General features: G+C 43.9%; 2 protein-coding genes across 3 annotated transcripts; both read left to right on the forward strand.

The window, feature by feature from the left end:
- The first annotated feature begins 1,611 nt into the window (after window positions 1-1,611).
- ubac1 (UBA domain containing 1) lies at window positions 1,612-10,568 on the forward strand. 2 transcript variants are annotated; one of them, XM_080003300.1, is made up of 10 exons: window positions 1,612-2,009; window positions 3,361-3,481; window positions 3,583-3,662; window positions 3,989-4,099; window positions 4,304-4,406; window positions 5,328-5,436; window positions 5,869-6,142; window positions 6,460-6,546; window positions 6,792-6,930; window positions 7,403-10,568. In XM_080003300.1, exons 1-10 carry the CDS (start codon window positions 1,872-1,874, stop codon window positions 7,516-7,518), a joined length of 1,278 nt encoding a protein of 425 aa, XP_079859426.1. In that variant the 5' UTR covers window positions 1,612-1,871; the 3' UTR covers window positions 7,519-10,568. The 2 variants fall into 2 exon arrangements, with proteins under 2 accessions (XP_079859426.1, XP_079859427.1); XM_080003301.1 differs by having other exon boundaries at window positions 3,583-3,656.
- A 6,014-nt stretch (window positions 10,569-16,582) lies between these two features.
- On the forward strand, window positions 16,583-20,354 carry LOC307232330 (UDP-glucuronosyltransferase 2A2-like; the record flags this gene model as incomplete). The annotated part of the gene is made up of 6 exons (XM_080003298.1): window positions 16,583-17,303; window positions 17,676-17,824; window positions 18,221-18,352; window positions 18,451-18,538; window positions 18,974-19,193; window positions 20,066-20,354. The coding sequence occupies 6 exons, from the start codon at window positions 16,583-16,585 to the stop codon at window positions 20,352-20,354; spliced, it is 1,599 nt and encodes a 532-aa protein (XP_079859424.1).
- Between the last annotated feature and the right edge of the window lie 1,939 nt (window positions 20,355-22,293).

The following is a 22,293-nucleotide window of genomic DNA, read 5'->3' on the forward strand; positions in this document are numbered from 1 at the left end:
CATTAGAATTATTATGTAATTATTTTTCAATATTACAAGCACTTTCTGCCTTTTCATGAAAGTTTGTTAAGTTTAGGTGTAGGAAAATGTTTAAACATGACATTTATTTTATATTTAGATTTTTATAACTTACCTCGTTGTATCGAAGTACATCTGGAGTGTCGGTGACGGTACGTGATTGCGTCTCGAATACGTCAATTCTAACGTATTCACGTAGATTTATGATAACAGTAGAATTTACATAATTCAATCGTTGACTTTTTTCCTTGGATTACATTTTAAATACGTTACGTTTCCAGCAAAGTAATGTGGCCCACAGATATGAAACAGATCTACTGACATCTACCAGGTGAGAAGCTTTATAAATACACACGTAAATGGATAGTTTGGTAACGTCTAAACACTAGAGTGACTGAGTCAACGCTGCACACTGGACAAGGTCCAACTGGACATTCTCTATCAGAATCAGTACATTTATAGTAAATAATATGATGACGTCATCAAGCGTTTTATTGTAAATATAATTTATAGTAAATAATATGATGACGTCATCAAGCGTCTTATTGTAAATATAATTTATAGTAAATAATATGATGATGTCATAAAGCGTCTTATTGTAATTATCATTTATAGTAAATACTATGATGATGTCGTAAAGCATCTTATTGTAAATATCATTTATAGTAAATACTATGATGATGTCGTAAAGCATCTTACTGTAAATATCATTTATAGTAAATAATACGATTACATCACAAAGCGATAAACTGTGTATTTTGGGTCAAAGTTGTTCGGTTTTTCACTAATATCTGCTCCGTATGTGGATCGATTTGGATAAAATTAAAACCACGAGATCCTTGTGACATAGCGGTTTAAGCGACACCTCAACCGTGTTCGTAACCTGTGCTGAAGTTTGTGTCCCAGGTTTTAGCCAGGTTGGACATATTTTGGTGTCAGATTTTCTGGCCCGTCTGAGTATTATCGGCCTAAATTTTGTCGGTTTTTCACCTATATCTACACCGTTTGCGGATCGATTTGGATGAAACTTCAACAACGAGGTGTTTGTGACAGCGCGGTTCAAACAAGACACAAACCGTCTTCGTGTGTTATGGGGAATGTGGTGTTCCAGCTGGTTTTAGGATTCAGAATTCACAGAATATTTTCCTGAACAACAAAACGGTTATTTTTAGGGGCCCAACCCGCAGGATTAATATTAATAATAATAATAATAATAATAATAATAATAATAATAATAGTATAGCACCTTTCAAATATATTCCTACTTCCTTCGTGAAATGCTTATATTACTATTTGAGTGAAGTAAATAGCAAGTCAATTACCACACACGCAGGCGCAAGAACAAATATACACGCAGGCGCTTCTTCAAATGGGAGAAGAAAAAAAAACCATCAGACAAAACAATTATTTTTTCCTTGACGTTTTTTTCCTTGAATTGACTTTTAAATTGTGAACTGTTTCGATCTCACTTCCCACTGACCGCACCAAACGGGACCGGCCGTCACTCGGCCGCCATGGCCGCGTCCAGGCGGAAACAACCACATTTCCCACGATGCATCGCGTCCGACGTCACCCAAAAGTTCAAGGTTCACGTCTTGCCGTCAAAATAGGATCTCCGCAGGCTGCCGGTCCGTCTCCACTCGCTGGCGGGGTTTGAGATAACCCCACCCGGCCGGCTCGCCGGCCCCTGCCCCTGCCCCTTCGCCAGCTAACGGAGCGGGAGCCCGGACATGGTTCCCAGTTGAACGGCTGGTTGTCCGTCGGCGGATTGACAGGACGTTAGCGCGCTAGCAAACACGGCTACGGGACTTGCTAAGTGACTCCCCCCCCCCCCCCCCCCCCGAGCCGCAGAGATGTTCGTGCAGGAGGAGAAGATGTTCGCCGGGAAGGTGCTGAAGATCCACATCTGCACCGCGGAGGGCACCGAGTGGCTGGAGGAGGTGGCCGAGGACACCACGATCGAGAAGCTCAAAGAGAGGTGTCTAAAGCACGTAAGTCGGGGCTCGTTCGCCAGCCCGGGGCCCTCCGTCCGCGTTCACTGTCTCAGGTTTGGTATTTATGGTCACTGGGTAGACTGTGCTATTAATAATTCACCAGTTGGCAGGCTGACCTGGCAACCCGGACACCGTCCCTTAATGTCACTGTATTAGATTACTGTGCATGGCTTCCCGACACGGACCGACCTGGCAACCCGGACACCGTCCCTTGGAGTCGCTCTCAGATTACCGTGCATGGCTCCCTGATACGGACCAACCTGGCAACCCGGAGACTTTCTGTGCGTGGCTCCCTAACAAGGACCAACCTGGCAACCCCGACCCTGTTCCTTCAGGCACTGTATTAGGTTGCTGTGCATGGCTCCCTCACACGGAAGAACTCGGTAACCCTGACGCTGTCCCTTTATGTCACTATATTAGATTGCTGTGCATGGCTCCCTGACAGGGATCATCCTGGCAACCCAGACATTGTCCCTCCATCTCACTGTATTCGTTTACTGTCCCTGACACGGACCAACCTGGCAACCGGAACGCTGTCCCTACATCTCGGAGGTTTCCATTACTGTGCATGGCTCCTTGACACAAACCAATCTGGCAACCCGGACACCAGCCCTTCATGCCACTGTATTAGATCATGATGTATGGCTCCCTGACACTGACCAACCTGGCAACCCGAACACTGTCCCTTTCATGGCTGTATTAGATTACTGTGAAGGGCTTCCTGAAACAGACCAATCTTGCAACCCAGACACTGTCCTACATATCACTTATTAGATTACTGTACTTTGGCTGATTGGAAGGCATATTACCTTTTAGTGCTGTGCTATAAATACGCCAGCCTTATATCTCCTTCTGTGATACAGACCCATTGATTTTGGCTCGGTAGCTTAACATGTAAATGTAAAGTAATACATCCTGGTGGCCTTGACCTGAGTCAGACAGGGGGTGCTCATCTATCTGTCCGTCTATATCTGAAGTTGCAGATGACACTTAGATGAGCTTAGAGTTTCTTTATCATTTTTGTTTTTTTTTGTTAATGGGCAGTGAAATCACAGGGTTCAAACTGTGATTTTGACTTATAGCTTATCTCACGTCACAATATCGATATATATATATTGATGTATTGTCCAGTCCTAATCGGTGTGCAGGTATTAACTCAATCCTGCATTATACAAATATTTTTGTACTTATTGAGCGGCCTCTCACGCTACTGAAACATGCACAGACCTACTTTCATCTTAGTTTCGTTCTGTACCTCCATGTTTACATACAATGATGCTTCCTTCTTTTTTGGAATTGCAAAATCACCTCTTTTCTGTTCTGTTTTGGGTTTTTGTTTTTTTTAAAGTGTGTTCATGGAAGTCTAGAAGACCCCAAAACAATTACCCACCACAAACTTATCCATGCTGCTACAGAGAGAAACCTCACTGACACTAAAACAGTTGCTGACGAAAGCCTCAAAGATAAAGGTACGTTGATTTTGTTTGTGTGTTTATGTGTTGAAGGATTATCAGAAAAGTGACCTTTCATTTAACTGCCATTATTCTGCCGTTTCCCTACTGCCTGCCAGACGTTCTCCTGCTTGTAAAGAAAAGACCACCGCCGCCTCCTCCAAAGATGACAGACATATGCGCTGATGAAAAGGTAGTTGTACTCAACCAAATAAAATGGAATTTAAAGACTTCCCATTGTGTAGATCCGTTGTTTATCATTATGTTTTAGTCACACCTCTGTATTAACACTTGGTATTATGGGAGAATTTGTTATACAAAAAATATTTTGTCATATCTTTACATGTAAATGAATTTAGACTACATTTTAATATTACAAAGACTTTGACTACGATACACTGAACCTTAAAGACGGGGACAATAATTTCAAATGACCATCCCGCTCTACATGGTATTAAAGTTTTGTCTTTGGTTTTGTTTGTTTCTTTTTTTTTTTTTTTTTTTTTTTTGTCACCCCTGGTGAAGCAAAAGAAGCAGGAAAACAAGGCTCCGGACAAAGACGCGATCCTGAAAGCCACCGCCGGCCTGTCGACCCGCCACACCGACCGCACCGTCACCCAACACAACATCAGGGATGTGAGTCTCCTGTCTCGCGGCGACCTCCCCTCACGGGGTGCACAACGACTGATTCCAGGACACTCCGCACAATTAAGAATCTTCGTAAATGTGTTGCTGTGCCAACTCAATAAATACAGTTTGTTATTTAGTTAAGACCTGTGTGATACCAGTGATTTGGCAGTGTGTTTGAAAATAATGGTGTTGGCGTGTATGATGCTCTAGTTTCAGACAGAGCTCAGAAAGATCCTGGTGTCGCTCATCGAGGTCGCACAGAAGCTTCTTGCACTGAACCCCGACGCTGTTGAACTCTTCAAGAAGGCCAACGGTAAAGGCAGAACCACTCATGCAGTGACTTAGGGCTCTGTGTCTGTGTCACGCCCTGCGATGTGTAGAGAGCTTTTTAGAGATCATTCTGTAGGTAAGCAGGTAGACAAAGGGTGGAATCTACCTTATAAATATGCAAATGCATACTTGGGTCTGCATTTAACTTTTCCGCTCATATTTATAAAAAAAAAACAAAAAACCTAAATGTATGTACAGTTGGACGAATATATCGGGAATCGGCCAGAGTCCATGGGCAGTTGTTGTTTTGTTTTTATTTTTGTCGATTTTTGTCCTTTTATTTTGCTAATTTAATGACCTGTAAAGCCCGATTTCAAAGCGAGTGCGAATAGAAACTGCGCGTCGCCACTTTAACTGTGTCTGATGCTTTTCTCCCCATCTGGAGAAATCCACAAAAAATAGGAACTAAATAACCATCAATCATTTGCAGAGAGCACTCAGAGACATCTGTTACCGGGGGGTGGGGGGCCCTTCCGGGGAAGCCTCCTCCTCCCCCTCTGGGGAGCAGAGACGCAGCCTGTGACAGGCTTTCTCTGGGATAATTACACGATCCTTGATCCTTTTTCGTTTTTTACTTTGCTATCCTTTCAAAATGCCCAGTTAAGCGATTGTTTCAACCGAACCTCTGCACTGCGCCAGGTGAGACCGGGTGCTCTGCCGACGGCAAATGACTTCTTTTACGTCCTTGGGCTTGCCGGTTGCATCCAGGTGCATGGGCGTGCCCGCGATCCCCTCCGCTCCGATTGTTGGTGTTGCCGGGAGGAAAATTTTGACACATAGCCCAACCCTACTGCCTGTTTACGTAACCATTGGTTTGATTAAGCTGAGAGCAGATAGGTATAAAAAATAATGTTGTAAGGAAATCTTCTCACAGTCTGCATGTTTCTGTGCCTGCGTCTGGCAGCCATGTTGGATGAGGATGAAGAGGATCGTGTGGACGAGGCGGCCCTCCAGCAGTTGACAGAGATGGGGTTCCCAGAGAGCAGAGCCATCAAAGCTCTGAGATTGAACCAGTAAGTCAGTCACCTGTGTCGTCGGAACTGGCAGAATGACTGAAGCTACGTACTGTGAGAATAAAGTGAGGACGGACTGACGCCACCTGCTCGACCCCAAACTCCACCATCAAGCCAAATCTAGCGTTTGGCCTGACGGTGGCTGCACATTTGACTCCAAATAAATGGGATAATCCATCGTTTGGGGAGGATTTCTGCAGCCGGCTTGCATTGAGCTAACACAGTTACAGTAGCGTGCAACCCGTCGCTATTTCTGTACTGAAGAGACGGGGAGGAGGACCATCTTGTCTCAATCTGGGAAAGAGGGACAAAAAGCTAATTTCCCCCAAAACTGAATTGCTTATTTCATTGACAGGAGTCGGGGGCGGAGCAGGAGCGCAGAAAGTCCAAACAGTCTGCAAGCTAACCTTTGACCCCCTCCCTGTCCTGCAGCATGTCAGTGACCCAGGCCATGGAGTGGCTGATCGAGCACGTAGACGACCCCTCGGTGGACACCCCCTTGTCCGGCCAGGAATCCTCCGGGGCGGCGGGAGCCACTGCCGCCGCCTCGGCGGGCCCCTCTGTCCCGACCCCTGCGGCAACACTGGGCCCCAAGCTCCTCCGCAGCGTCTCCCAGACGAGCGCGGAGGAGAGCAGCCGGCAGGACGAGCTCACGGAGATCTTCAAACGGATCCGCAGGAAAAGAGAGTTCAGGCCCGATTCGAGAGTAGGTGGTGCTGCCGCGTCACTGTCTCCAGCTTCCTACGCCCGAGCAGTGATCTGATGTCTGAGACAGATGTGGAATTGCATGTTATATTTTCATATTAATAAAAATATATCGGTCCAATCCATGCAAAATGAACGGTCTATTGGGATGGGATGCCTACTTGGATGTCTGTGTTTCTGTCCAGTGCCACATTGGCAGTCGGTTCATTGTCAATGATGCGGCATCATTCATTGTATTAACGTACCGCTAAACAAAACAGGGATCACAACAATGGGCCGGTTTTATTCACACTTTCTTCTTCCGCTTTGTCCCGGCAGGCAGTGATTGCGTTAATGGAAATGGGCTTTGATGAGAAGGAGGTGATCGATGCTCTGAGGGTCAATAACAATCAACAGGACGCTGCGGTAGGTTCACTCAGCCGCTAAAATCAGTGTTGTGCTGTGAAGACTTCCTGCTGTGCTTTCCTGGAGTCCCCAAACAAACGCTCGTATCCAGATGCGAAAAGGATGTGGGGCGAAATGTTCACGGCCAATATTGTCATTGATTCACACTATCGGTAGTTGTTTTTATTATGTGTGTGTTGCTGTTCATAATAACGATGATAATAATCATAATAATGATGATTCTGGTTGTTTATTCCGTCCTGCAGTGTGAGTGGCTGCTGGGGGACAGGAAGCCCTCCCCTGAAGACCTGGACAAAGGCATCGACACCAACAGTCCCCTCTTCCAGGCCATCTTGGAAAACCCGGTGGTCCAGCTGGGGCTCACCAACCCCAAGACTCTGCTCGGTAACAAAACCGTCTTCCCTTTTAACTTTCCTTTTCTGATTAAGGGCCAAATGGCCATGGAGCCCCCGGAGGCCATAATTAAATGTATACGTTTGTCCTCTTTCAGTGACATTGCATCACCATGAACTTAAGATGATTTCATATGACAATATATTAAGATATGACCCAAGATTTTGTGTAATATGAGGTCTGAGTGTTGAGGGGAGTTTCATTTAAGATAAGATGACCTTTTATTTATGTAAATGTGCCCAATGTGATTAACCTGGGCTTTTAAATGGGGAGGGTGATATTGTCAAAAACTTCACAGTAAGTGCGTGTGTGTGCGTGTGTGTGCGTGTGTGTGTGTGCGTGTGTGTGTGTGTGTGTGTGTGTGTGTGTGTGTGTGTGTGTGTGTGTGTGTGTGTGTGTGTGTGTGTGTGTGTGTGTGTGTGTGTGTGTGTGTGTGTGTGTGTGTGTGCGCGCGCTGGTTCAGCCTTTGAGGACATGCTGGAGAACCCCCTGAACAGCACCCAGTGGATGAACGACCCTGAGACCGGCCCCGTCATGCTCCAAATATCCAGAATCTTCCAGACCCTCAACCGCACGTAGAACCACCACCACCCACCATCACTCCTCTGTGTGTGTGTGTGTGTGTGTGTGTGTGTGTGTGTGTGTGTGTGTGTGTGTGTGTGTGTGTGTGTGTGTGTGTGTGTGTGTGTGTGTGTGTGTGTGCGCGCGCAGCAGGGGCCCGAGTATTGTTTTTGCCTTTAAAAATGACGAGGCGTGACTGAGATGTAACACATATATCTATTTATATCATTACAGACACTTGTAAGATAAAAATGAATTAACATAAATATTATTACTATGATCGTAATAATAATACAGATATTCATGATAATAATAATATTGGAAATTTAGTATGTTGTTTTTACATTTTAATAAGAGCGATTTATAGTTATGACAGACTTGATTTATTTTATATAATTTCTCCATGTACTGTACAGTACAAAAGAAGCGACCGACAGACTTAAATTCAATGTTTACACTTCAGGAAAAATGTGTGTTTTTTTTTTTGTTTTTTTTTTGTTGTTGTTGTATGTTTAGCTATCCTTAAAATATCCAAACAGCTTTACCCGTTTGGATGTTTTAAAGTTCGTTCTAAAGTCCAGTCGTCGCATTTCATCGCCGGTGTATGTTTTGCAGGACTTCCGTTGTTGTGATTCTTTGCCTGTTTTTTTTTTTTTTTTTTTTTAATTCTTGAAGAAAAGCCTCCGAGTGTTGTTGAAAGCTGGCGGTGAAGAGTTGAATCTGAGTGTTGAAGGATGGGTTGGCTGTGGTTCGACCCCGGCCTTATTACAATGCTGACTCCCATCGCCTGTGAGTGTTGATGGCACAGAGAGAGGCGGCAGCAGAGCGGTCCGTTTCCCAATAGTCGATCATTCGGCGAGGCCGCGCCGTCGACCGGAGCAAATGACGGGAACCAACGTTCGAACGAGGCCCGGGTCGAAAGACTGCAAATGTACCCTTTAGCACGATTTATTCATTGAAAATAGGTTTTCGGACACATTACCTCTTTGCATTCAACCTCGGGTCTGACTGTCTGGTTACTGTAAATCACACCTCCCTATTTAAAAAAAAAAAAAAAAAAAAAGGAAAAGAACATTGTCTTTTTTTTTTTTTTTTTTTTTTGGCGACTTGGAAGATATTTTTTTAACGTTATGCCTTTTTAAATGAAAATGTACACTCTGCTTTGTATTTGTGTCTTAGTCATATTTTTACAAGCGAAAATATCTCTATATCTCTGTGTTGTTGTCAACGTGATGTCAAATGTCCACATCATAGCACATCTATTGATATCGCTCACTGCAACCCTTACATAATAGCATCCTCCCAAATGTGGATCAGATTGTGTTTGTAATTCTGCATACAGGCTGCATCGTGGGGAGTCAAGGGAAGCGGCCGAGTCAAAAGGGATTTGCCTTTAGCGTTGAATTAAACTTGATGACAAACTATTTAAAAGTGGTAATCCGTAACATTATTTTGCCATTCAGTGTATTTGCGCTACGTAGGCGCTCCTCTATACGCTGCTGCTCCATTCTTGGTGGCGGGGCCCGCCTTTCCCGGTGAGAATGCGCTCATCGTGCAAGCACAAGAAGTGAGAGGCAGCTGCGGTGAACTAGAAAAAGCAGGGTAGCTCGTGGTGGTCAGTAAACCGTCGATATGGACGAACATTCGCATAAAAAGGAACGGCGCCCCTCGGATGGAGAAATATCGCCCACCACCTCACGTGACGAGAAAAAAAAATCAATCGATCAGACGCCGAGACCTTATGGATTTCCACTTTAAGGCTACTCCAATTCAGTGCAGACACAATGGGTTTTGATGTCAAATTCAAGGTGCTCTGCTCGTTGACCATTTTATTTGGAGGGCAACACAGATTTACGCTGTCAAACCAAACAAATTTCTTTCATTAAACAACTTGCCTTTATGGTCCTATTAAAACCACATCACTTATTTCTGTGCAATAGATCTTGGAATTATATTGACCTGTAAAGAAATATATTTGGCTTTAGTATTAGAGTTGTGTGAAATGCATTGGGAGTGTGGCTGTAGTAATAGATATTACCCTTTGTAACAAGTACTTCAATTCTATTGCTGCGAAACGGTGAGTTCCACTCTTAGTTTTATTGTGAGTTTGAAAAAAGAAAAAAACATGCAAGGTAGCGTGTTTTTCTTTTTCCTGCAGAGCGTTTGGGTTTTTACTCAACATTTGAAATGTGTTTGTTGACGTGACTTTCTGCTCAGGGAGGCTGAGATCGGTTTTTATGGCGAGTAATTTGCGCCTTTTCTGTGGCAAATCTCACCCTCATCCTTCGCTAGCCTGGCATTTGAAAATGGCTTTAAATGATCCACCCAAAACGTTGCGGATGGCTTAGAACAGCATAAAACACAACAAATGCAATATTTGAAAATATCTAAATGTTTTTAAAGGAAGTATTTGCTTGAACAATGTATGGGTACATGTATTTCAACCAAATTAGCGACTTCTTGTTATTTATAATGTTTTTAGCAAAACCTGGAACCTGATGAATGACATGTATTAAAAATAAAAAAAAAGATTCAAATATACGTTTTTAACAAAGCAATGTACTTTTTGGCTGGTAAGTAAGATCATAAAGTATTGCAGCATTTTTGAATGTGACATGTAGTTATTTGTAAAGAGGCTGTCCACCCTTTAGACAGCTGCATACAACCTTGGACCAAATATGGTCCAAGGTTATCAAGGGCAACCTCACAGCTGCGTGAGGTTGATGATTATCCTTCCCGCAGTGACTCTGAAGTTCTGTGACTATTTCTTTCTTTTCGGGCACGTCGTGTAAAAACACCTTGAAAAGCTCCAAACTAAAACAAAATCCACCACACCCTTCCAATTGGCAAAAGAAACTGGCGGTAAATGGAGGTAGCTTTTTGCTTATGAATGGTACAGACTTGTTGGTTTCACGGACTAATGTACTTTTGTGCAGTGAACCCTGCCCCTCCCAGACCAACAACCTATGCAATAAGTCCTCTCATTGTGTTCAGTGGAAGCGCCTCATGGCAACTGTCATCAAATCCCTATTACATTAAAGACATTTTCTGTGGTTGTATTCTTCTGATGCTGTGATTTGTCCTTTTGAAAATGTCCAATGTTTACGAATGAAAGCATGTCCCAGTCGGGGATTGGTTGTTTGAATCGAGGATCATTTGAAATAATCTCCTGAGCCCAATAGGTCAACGACCAGGGAGGCAAGTTTATTTGTACAGCACATTTCCCCAACAAGGCAATTCAAAGTGCTTTACATAGAACATAAAAAAACGAAAACTTAAAGCTAAAGCATTAAGACAAAGTGCAATGAAACACATTTTAAAAGGAAGAACACAGTAAGTTAAGAAATACAAGAAATAGAACGCATGAAACCAAGTCAAAGTGACAGTGCAGTGCAAGAAATGAAAATTATGTTTAGTGAAAGGCAGCTGCAAACTTCGGCCTTGATTCAAAAGAGGTGAGTTGCCGGAGGGCGGACATAAAAAATATTTTTTTGAAACTTTTGGGAAATGCCTTGAATGCCTTGACAGTTTTGATGGAACCCACGCTCCAGTTACAAACCGCCCAAAACTGCAGCAGAGGGAAATCTCTCTGGTTTGGTCTCTCATGTGGGATCTGGCGAGCACAGCGACCCTTTTTTTTGGAACTGACGATAATCAGAATTCATGTTTATTCTATTTTCCTTCAATACTAGAATTCTGTGCGAAGTTTGTCCAGAGCACAGGCACTCTTTCCATACGGCGCAGTCAGCATGGTGCATTGAGGGCTGTTTTTTGGTGCCCCCGCTGGATAAGCACCCGGTCCATACGCTGTAGGTGAAACACCTGCAGTGACCTGGGTTCAAATCCAGCCTGCGGTCATTTTCTGCATGTGTCTCACCCCTCTTTCCTGCCACGCGCTGCGATAAAATAGACTCACATCCAGAGGAGGTGAGGGTTCAATGCCAGGCGACAACAGGAAACACAGGCGTGCGTTTAAAAGCACCCGGAGACCAGGGCTATAGTGTGAAATGTGACCTGATGGCAAATGCTTCAGACACTGCCGTCACAAGTCCAAGTCCTGATCCTTGAATGAAATAATTGGAGCGGGCGACTAAGACTCAAATGGATAAGTCTTGAGGGTTTGATACCAGAAGAGCTTTTGAAAGCAACACAAATGGGCGTTTAAAAGTGCCCGGAGACCAGGGCTAAGTCTGAAATGTGACCTGATGGCGAGATGCTTCAGACGCTGCCTCCTAGCCCTGCCGTCACAGGTTCAAGTCCTGATTTTTCCATCCCAGTGCTGTTCCTTGAAGCAAAATGATTGGAGGAGACGCCCGAGTGCATTTAGACTTATCGGCTCAAAGAGATAAGCCGCCTGAAGCAAAAGGCTTGGGTTCAAATCTGAATTTTCCTTTGAAGGGCGGCACCCCGAGGCCCACTTTAAAAGCGCCGGAGACCAGGGTTGGTGCTTTAAGGTGACCGCGTGACATGATGCTGTACGACAGTAATCGGGCAGCCAGCCTACATGCACGGACATCAGGCGGGTAGCCAGTTCAACTCTCTCTACTGCCCTGGGAGCGGGTTCGACTCCCTCTCTACCCTGGGAGCCCGTTCGACTCTCTCTGCCCCTGGTAGCCGGTTTGACTCCCTCTCTGCACTGGTAGCCAGGCTGGCTCCCTCTCTGCGCTGGGAGCCGTTTCAACTCCCTCTCTGCCCTGGTAGCCCGTTCGACTCCCTCTCTGCCTGGGAGAGGCCCCCAGTCGCAACAAGTCCCGCTGACGTCATGTCACCACAACAACATTGACGGTAGAAGATCACGGGGATGTTCCGGCCTCCAGTGATACAGTACCAGCAGCAGTGAAACACCATCTTTACTTCCACAACAACGGTCCTGAGGTGTTTCAAGACTTCATCAGCACACGGCTTTCTCTCTAACAATTCTGACTTTATTTCTTACAATTCTGATTTTATGTCTCACAATTCTGACTTTATTTCACACAATTCTGCCTTTATTTCTAACAATTCTGCCTTATTTCTCACAATTCTGACTTTATTTCTAACAATTCTACCATATTTCTCACAATTCTGACTTTATTTCTAACAATTCTGACTTTATTTCAAACAATTCTGACTATATCACAATTTGGACTTTATCTCTAACAATTACGACTTTATTTCTCGCAACTCTGGCTTTATTGCGAGAAATAAATTGTACTCAGTGATTACTGTATACAGTTCATGTTTCTATTATTTGTTCTGTATGTAGGACACTTAACACATCCAACTTTGTGTTTGTTGGCATGTACTGTATTTAGGATTTGGGGAAAAAAATTTGTCATACAAACTGTTCAAATATTGCTGTAAAGCCATATAATGCCTGTTTTATAATTTCTAATGTTCTTCTCCCAGTTAACTGCGCCCTCTCGCCTGCACAGTGTGATAAGAATCTAACTCATGACTAGAGTGTTCTGTAGCAGATAAGAAGGATGTGAAGACACCAGAGGGTTCCTGCCTCACTCTTTTCCTCTGTTCATCTATTGTGCCTCATAAGCACTTATTGATTGCCCGCCTTCCCGTGTTTGTGAGGAGGATGATTCAATCAACGTAGACTCTGGTCCCATGTAGACGTCCGTTTCTTCTCTCTCGCTCAGAGATCAGCGCCAAGACTTGTTTGAAGCGGTTGCATCTCTCGATGCTTGCGACCATCTGTAATAAAGGCTTTTTTTATTTATCCGACCTTTGGGCACCCGCTGGCGTGCGGCGGAAATTTCCACGACAAAATAAAAACATATTTTTGTTTTTATCACAGTATATTTGTGTGTTTTATATTTGAGTATGAAAAAACTAGAATCTAGAACACTTCATACATAATAGTATAACACTGAACATGCACAAGGAATAAGTCTCCCGATAAGACATTGGTACGAGTGTTTTCCATTCATAGTAATGTTTTTCATTGAGCACATCAGTGTTCATTTGGTTCTTAGAAATGTCTATTCATATGATGGTGTGTGTGTGTGTGTGTGTGTGTAGCCTTGTTTTGAATGCAGAGTTTAATTTTGCAGTAGATCTGTGGAGTTTTGCCTTTTTCTGTGTGTGTTTTTGGATGTGTGTGTAGAGCTATTTTGAGAATATGAGGTTTGTTTTCAGAAAACATGTGTTAACAATTAAGAAAAACTGTAAACTCAGCCTCCTGGAACGGGTGCGTATTTTCGATCCCCGCCCCCCAACACACACACACACACACACACACACACACACACACACACACACACACATACACACACACACACACACACACCCTGGTGTCCCTGCAATTATTTCACCCAATGAGTTATGAGAAATATACTTGTATAGTATTTTGGAAACAAAACAAAATCAGAGATTTGTCAATGAAGGTGTTGGCAAAGAGGCCATCTTCTCTCAGCCATTCAGAATGTCCATCCAAAACGGACTCTGCTGGCTCCTCAAATCGTCCCGCCAACGTTCATTTCTTTGATTTCCAGTACCTGGACCTGGAGTGACACACTCTGTGCCACCCTCATGCCACTTTTGCATCTCTACAATGTGGGTGTTTTCAGTTCCATGGTCAAGCCCTTTTCTTTGTGGACATCCGTTATTACGGATCATTGTTGGTTTTGTATGCTTCGAGCCAGATCATTCAACTGGAGAAGCCATCAATACAACCGCTGCTACTTATTGCATAGTGTTTTAGTTTGTCATACTGTACCCGTCAACATGCCACACATCATTTGGTCCATGACTGTTATATACGCGTCGTCTCAGGAGATTCTGCACAAGTTAATCCAGTCCAGTCCTGTCCTTAAGGTGCATCAGGATCGTTTCTGGCACATCCACTGATGACAGTGTTGTCGGCCTGAAGTTTGAAGCTGTTGGTGTGTGAGCGAGGCCACCTCTGCTGCATCTGTCTTGTTTTGTCTCCGCCCGAGCTGATTGTCTGACAGAGTTCTCTCCAGGGATCGGAGATTGAGTTTAATACCATTTGATTCTTCCAGTAAAACCACGCCTAAAATAGTCCTATGATTGTATCCACGTTCACTTTCAAAGTTTTCTGGCTGACATACTGCAGAGGAGGTGACGCCGCCTGATTGGATAAAACATTGTCAGATTTGTGTGAAATAAAGTCACAATTGCAAGAAATAAGGTCAGAATTGTGAGAAATAAAGTCAGAATTGCAAAAAATAAAGTCAGAATTGCGAGGAAATAAGGTCAGAATTGCAAGAAATAATGTCGGAATTGTGAGAAAATAAAGCCAGGATTGTGAGAAATAATGTTGAAATTTCAAGACATAAAGTCGAAATTGCAAGAAATAAAGTCATAATTGTGAGGAACAAAGTCAGAATTGTCAGAAATAAAGTCAGAAATGTCAGAAATAAAGTCGGATTTATGAAAAATACTACCTTACCCTAACCCTGCGTTTGGGCGCTCCCATGTATGGTAGGTTGTCCTGTTTCTTATGGGGATGGAGGGGGAGTGGTCATCCAGCCCTCCGAATGGCCCTCAAATCGGAGTCTTTTCCGAGGCAGACTCCAAACAGAGCGGTATAGATAGATATATTATAGATTCAAGATCTCAAGATTCAAAAGGTATAATACACATTTCAGAAAAAAATCGCTATTCACGAAGCAAACAAAACTTTGTGTAAACAACGATTTGTGAGCAGCAGTACAGTTATTTACATGTCCCGTGTATGAAGCTTGAAAAATAATCCAGCAGCAAATTTTAACCCCACACCTGGCGCCGGCAGTGTGGAAACCTGCGTCCGGAAGGGAATACCGAGAGCCCCGTCGCCAGTGTGTTACCTGTGTGCCATCGTCGGCTACTGATGAAGAAACGAGAGGTGCCCCATTTCCTCTGTAAAGATTTCAAGCCCTTCCCCTTGTGGCTCAGTTTTGAAGGGCCACTGCCCAGTCCAGGGAGCTCCATAACTAGGGGTGGGGCCAAGGGAAGGGAATTGGGATTGGCCCTTTGTCTTTTCCTCCTTGTGAGAAGTTGCCATTTGACCTTCTGCTCTTTTTTCCAGGCATCTTCGACACTAATTTTGGCCTTGCTCTGGGACTCCATAGTGGCCTGGAGCTCTGACATTACACCTATGTTATCACCGTTCACTGGCTGTGGCCTGGTATTCTGCCTTTTGGTTTTCTTTCTCCAGCTTCAAGGTCTGGAACTGAAAGTTGAGTGGGCGTTTTTTTCCGAAGTGTCAAATCAGAGGCTCTCATTCAGCCAGACGGGGCCTGAAGTCTGACGCCCAAGGCATTGTTGCTTCTCTTTCGAGGAAGATGTCAGTATTTTTGCAGTCAACAGACTCGTTTTTCTGGGCCGAAGCCTTCTCGGAAGAGCTCTTCGTCTCTTGCCTTGATATGGTCTCTGGAACGGAGCCTTTTCCTTTCCTTTTTCGTTTCCTTCCTTCCTTCCAGGCTATGTCCTGCCTCCTGCCTCAGATGAGGCAGCATCAAGGCTCAACTGCAGCTTCTTGATGCACGTTTGTTCTCTTGAAAAGTCCTGGGGCAGCTGTCAAACTCACTCTTCTCTGGCACCTACAGTGGAAGAGCATTTTGGGTTTATTGTCTCCTTCCAAGGTCTGAATGTGTAATTACAAAACCTTGCTGTGCTTTTCCTTTGAGGTTGAAGTTTTAATGTTTGCACTTTTAATAATTTTTTTTTTTAATTTTGATTGAATAATCACACATTTTAGGGGCGTATCAAAGGTAATAGTGGAAGTTGGCCAGGCATTATTTTGACTTTGGCTTTGTTTTATGTCTCCATTTTGAATATTGCAACTATGATTGCGCTTTTGGAGAATACAATGCTACAACATTAAATCCGATTTGATCTTAAACCTAAAGAATACATTTATAATATATCTGCTGTGTTGAAAAGAGATGTTTTTTCGAGCCTAAACTTTGACCGTTTTACACATGGCTTGTCCTTCATCTGGCATGATAAAAGAGCAATGCAAAGAGCGACCAAAAATCAGAGTTCAGTTTCTCCGAGTTAATAATTATGTGTATATGAGAGTAGTTTGTATATGAGAGTTGAGCCACCGACATTTGTTTTCTCTCCTCCCAGTGAAACAGTCGCCATGAAGCCGCGGCAGGGCCTGTCTGTGTGTCTGCTGCTGGTTCTTTGTGCAACAGGGTACGTTGACGGCGGAAACATTTTGGTCTGGTACACTGAAGGCAGTCACTGGATCAACCTGAAGCCCGTCCTGGAAACGCTCGTGGACAGGGGACACCGGGTCACGGTGCTGAAGCCCAGCTCCTCGCTGTTCATGAACACCAGCGAGCCCTCGCGCTTCTGTTACGAGCCCTTCAACTCCTCGGTCTCTATGGAGGCCTTGGAGGATTTCATTGAGGAATTTATCCATTTCACCATGTATGAGATGGACCATTTGAATTTTCTTCAGATACACTTTAGATTCATGGAATTGATGAAAAAGGACATGAACTACGCTCTCCAGTACTTGGACGGTGTGGTGAAATCTGACACGGTCATGGGTAAGCTGAAGGAGGCCAGGTATGATCTGATGCTGGCTGACCCCATCTTTCTCGGCAGTGAGTTGGTGGCTGAGATGCTGGGCATTCCCTTGGTCTACACTCTGCGCTTTTCCATAGCCCACACCTGGGAGAGGCTGTGTGGACAACTACCTGCTCCACCCTCGTTTGTCCCTGGTGCTATGAGCAAACTGACTGACAAAATGAACTTCCAAGAGAGGCTGTTTAACTTTGTCTTTTACGCCTCTCAGGACATAATGGCGTACTATATTTGGCAAGATGTGGATAAATACTACACGAAGATAAGAGGTGAGTGACTTGACAAACTTCAACTCGGATGGGCCAGTTACTGCCAGCTATGGAAACTTGCTCGAAATTGCTTCACACCTGAAGAATTTGGATGAGGCAGCAGGTGATCACCGCCGCTGCTGTTGCTTTGGAATGAGGAGCACACATGGCAATGTGGATCTAAATGTATTGTTCCCCTAGGTTGAAGTTCTATACTGACAGCAGCCAAAGATGCAAAATATAACAATAATATATGAAACATTACGCTCAAGGAGAGAAGCATGAATCTCTCCTTCTAGATAAATCCAGCTCCAAGTGGTTTGGTTGGCTACCAAGCTTCTACAACCACCTGCCAGTGAGTATTTCAACTGTTTGCTCTTTACGCTGTGACAGGTAAGCCCACCACTTTGTGTGAGTTGGTGGGTAGAGCTGACTTGTGGCTGATCCGAACCTACTGGGACTTTGACTTCCCCCGTCCTTTCCTACCCAACTTCAAATTTGTTGGCGGGATCCACTGCAGGCCTGCCAAACCTTTACCTGAGGTACTGACACCACTGACAACAGACACCGGTTGGGTTGTAACAGCCGCTTAACCAGGCCTCAAGAAAGCAGTTGATTGTCAATCACCTTAAAAACCTTTTGCCTTTTTTTTGCATTTCCTCTATGTACACTTTCATGTTATTGTGTATTTCTCTAATGGACCATTAGTGGTTTGACTTTTTTGTGTCATAGGAAATAAATCTTTGACCTGACTCTATTTTTCTGTAAACGAATATCAAGACTATGTGCTGTAGACAAGTTCTAAATAAAAAATATGTATATTCAAAGTCAATCTTCTAAGAGTAGGGAACAATGAAGACAGTTTTGAGAGGAGGGAGCTTTTAAACATATAGAGCAAAGAGAATATAACAGATTTTAATTTATGTCTCTTCCTCGAGGACTTGGAGAAATTCGTGCAGAGCTCTGGAGATGCTGGTATTGTGGTTTTTACCCTCGGATCTCTGATCAAGAACATCACCATGGAGAAGGGAAACATGATCGCATCAGCTCTTTCTCAAATCCCGCAGAAGGTAAGAGACAAGCATCATCAAACCCATTTAACAGATAGAGGCACAACTTATTTTTTTGCATTTGGATGATGTGTGGGTCTAAATGTTATCTCCAACAGGTTCTGTGGAAACACAGTGGAGAGAAACCAGAGACTCTGGGTGCCAATACAAGGATCTACGACTGGATCCCACAGAACGACCTTCTGGGTACTTGCAGTCGAAGTTCAAATCACTCATCTGCCAAACATGTTTGGGGATTGTGGAGTCAATGTAGTGCAGCACGGAGTGTCAACAAAAACCATTAAATAGCTAACATTACATTTAGCAGACGCTTTTATCCAAAGCGACTTACAATTGTTTAATCACCGACGGACGCAGCCATCAGGAGCAATTAGGGGTTAAGTGTCTTGCTCAAGGACACTACAGCATGCTAGCAGGAGGAGCCTGGGATGCAACCAGCAACCTTTAGATCACTAGACCACCAGCTCTACTGCCTGAGCTACTACCCCCGTAACCCAAAGGTACTTGGGGTATAGTAATAAAAGTGACTTGACCTGCCATACAGCACTGGAAAACGTTACAGTATAATGACACACTGCTTCTGGAGAAGTAGGTTAGTTTGATCTGTTTTCTATCCAACAGGTCATCCCAAGGCCAGAGCGTTCATCACCCACGGAGGCACAAATGGCATCTACGAAGCCATCTACCACGGTGTCCCCATGGTGGGAATCCCAATGTTTGCTGACCAGCCAGACAACATGGTGCACATGAAGGCCAAGGGGGCTGCGCTCATCAGGGACTTCAACTTCATGGAGACCCAGGACCTTGTGGATGCCCTCAAGGCCGTCATCAACGAGCCCTCGTGAGTTGGATCGACTACACATAACATTTGTGAAGGTATTGTCAGCCCATTAAGATATTGAGGATGTGAAGATATGAGGATATGTTTGGGTGGTGGCTTAATATTCAATATTACATTTCCCATGCACAAACACGAGAGGCTGCGGTAAAATGCTGAATAACAAGGCGTTTACACTCATCCCTTCAAACACCTTCTGGGAAATCACTGGACGCATTTTAGATGCAGATCATATTGCAGACATTCCCCATAAATGGTTCACTCATTCACATCCCCTTGCATAGAAAGTTTATATATTGCATTTACTTGGGTATGAGTTTGTGGGAAAACGACTGATTCCACTTATTCCCTCTGTACAGCTTTGCAAAATTGTGCACATGATGTTTATTACATTTTGGGTCATTACATTTTACATGTTTATTACATTTGGGGTAATTTGAAGTGGACTATGGAGTAATTAATTTGTTTGGGTTTCTGGTTCCCTACAGTCACCCAAATACCATTACAAACCAATAAATCCTCAATATTTTGGGCAAAGTGGGAACAAGACATTTTAGGCATTTCTGGCTTTTAGTAAACTTGTATTTGAAACAGGAGTTGTAATATGACGGATGGACAGAGTTCACAATGAGTCAGACAGAGAGCTGCAGATACTGATGAATGGCTCGTGTTCTGGATCAACCTTTTCAAATTAGATTCAGAACGCTGTACAATATGGCTGACACCAGTTAGTCAACTAACCAGTGACTGATTGGAACGCATCCTGCACATTGTCTAGTTATTAGGAGACATTTTTGTCAGGATGGTTGTCATCCCGCTTAAAAGACGTGTAAAGTAGATCCACACGTATTGTTTCTCCGCTGCCGTTCTTCCAGGTACAAAGAGAGCGTCATGCGGCTTTCCAGAATCCACCACGACAGGCCCATCAGCCCCAGGGACGAGGCCGTGTTCTGGATTGAGTTTGCGATGCGAAACAACGGAGCCAAGCACCTGAGGGTGGGGGCCTACGAGCTCACCTGGTACCAGTACCACAGCTTGGACGTCTTGGCCCTCCTCCTCTCCGTCGTACTCCTCCTCCTCCTCCTCTTTGTCAAGACCTGCGGCTTCTGCCTGCGGAGGTGCTGCGGTCGGACGAACGGCAAGACGAAAAGCAAGGCAGAGTGAGCGCGTCCAAATAGATGTGTGCTCCAGGTTGTGTTCCGAGTTTTCATGAGATAGAACTTCCACTGTGTTTTCAGAGTTAGAAACCCTCCCAGTCACGCACAAACTGCCTCTGTTGTAACGTCCCCTTTTCATTGCATGAACAAAAATAGCTTGAAATTGCACTGGACTTGTGCTGTATTATTTTCTTTGCATCCATATGAGGTGATTTTCAAGTAAGTGACTTTTTGGCAGACCAACCCCAGCACAAACTGGACGGCCAGGCACAGCTTAATGGCAATTGTTAAAAAGTGAAACTGATCTATACAAAAATAAATGAACGTGGCAATGAACCACTGGTAAAAATGTGTGACACTGTTTTAATTCCATGTCCATCCATCCTCCATGCATTTATTTTTTTTTTACCTGTTCTGTCATCACGCTGGACATACAACAGAGTATTTGTTCCATTGCATCTAGGACGGAGTTAGTCTGCAAGTGGAGTTCAATTTCTCAACCTGCAATGCAACTCTTTATTCATTCTTTAATCATCAAAAACTGCTGCAACAACTCTGTCCTGTGGACGACTTGTGGGATTTGTTACACAGAACCACCAACAATCCCCCTGTTTGGAGAACCATCTTACCATGATTTGGTCTTCAAACAACTTATCATTATTACTACTCCAAGAGTGAGAATCTCAACTGATGAGACGAATAAACATAGAAACAAACAAAAACATGTACCTGGAAAAACGTAAACATAGAAACATCACATATCAACATGTATCGACAAAACAGAGTTAACAGCCCCCCCGTGACGAGCCCCCCACACATGTGAGCGCCAGAGAACAGAGACCCAGACAGCCAGGTGTGAGGATGGGATGAGACCACAGAGGCAGCCTGCCCCGAGCACACCCGGCCAGGCTCAAGCCCCCAAGCCCGGCCCCAAACCAAGTTCAAGAGATTATTTGTCACATACGTACATATATATACGGTCATACATGTATGCAGTGAAATGTCATGACACCCGGTGATAACGCACAATAAGCTCTATAAGCTCTAAAAATACTAAAACGTGCATAATCGACATAAGGTGCTCGCACAGGCAGCCGCAAGGGACGGGGCCACAATCGCGATTCTAGGTTGTATAATTAGATAATTGAATTAATTGTCTGTGTTGTATTTAATATACAAGCAACTACACCCCAAACCAACACACGGACGCCAGCCGCAGGGACCCCCCAAGGGCACATGCAGGACGTGGTGATAACAAGAAATTGTGACCCACCGCAGCCTTACATTTGGTGGCGTTTGACTTTTTTTTCGCAGCATCTAGAAGTGAAGAATCAGAGCTTCAAAACAAGGTGTCCCTTGTGCAAATCAAGCAATATTTTTAAAGCTATGACTTGTTAATGGCAAGAGTGTGGCAAACTGTGATTCTGAGATAATCACCTTAAAAGTTTTCCCCCACACTTGGCTATATTCAGCCGGCTCCCAGAATGCAAATGGTTGGAGGACCAACACAGCCACATGGCCAATTGACACACTGCTGAATGGGGACTTGACACCCTGGTGAATGGGATAATCTCTGCATTGTTCTTGTGTTTTGAGGGAATGTTGAACAGCGTCATCAACACACAATATCTTTTGTTTTAAAAAGGAATTTATTTAACAGTAAGAATTTATATTTAGAAAATGTATGTATTATAAAAGTGGAATTACTAAAATTTAGAGTCTATCAATAATAATAGACAATAAATAAATCAATAATATGAATCTCTGTATATCAGCTTCAGGGTGCCATTTATTATATAAATGTGCGTATGCCAAATATCTTCAAAGATGTTGGCATTATTATGTGGGCTAACCCCAGCCCTACTCCAGCTACACTCAGTTTTAGTTCTTGAATGCATCTTCCAATGCACCTGAACACATCATCAGTGATGTAACCTGGTGTCCTC

This window comes from Zeus faber (genome assembly GCF_960531495.2).
Source record: "Zeus faber genome assembly, chromosome: 7".
Classification (NCBI taxonomy): Eukaryota; Metazoa; Chordata; class Actinopteri; order Zeiformes; family Zeidae; genus Zeus; species Zeus faber.

Coding starts and splice junctions, on each gene's coding strand:
- ubac1 (XM_080003300.1), top strand. CDS start 1,872: ATGTTCGTGCAGGAGGAGAAGATGTTCGCCGGGAAGGTGCTGAAGATC. Junction 3,482..3,582: donor CGAAAGCCTCAAAGATAAAG/GTACGTTGATTT, acceptor ACTGCCTGCCAG/ACGTTCTCCTGCTTGTAAAG. Junction 6,931..7,402: donor CAACCCCAAGACTCTGCTCG/GTAACAAAACCG, acceptor GCGCTGGTTCAG/CCTTTGAGGACATGCTGGAG.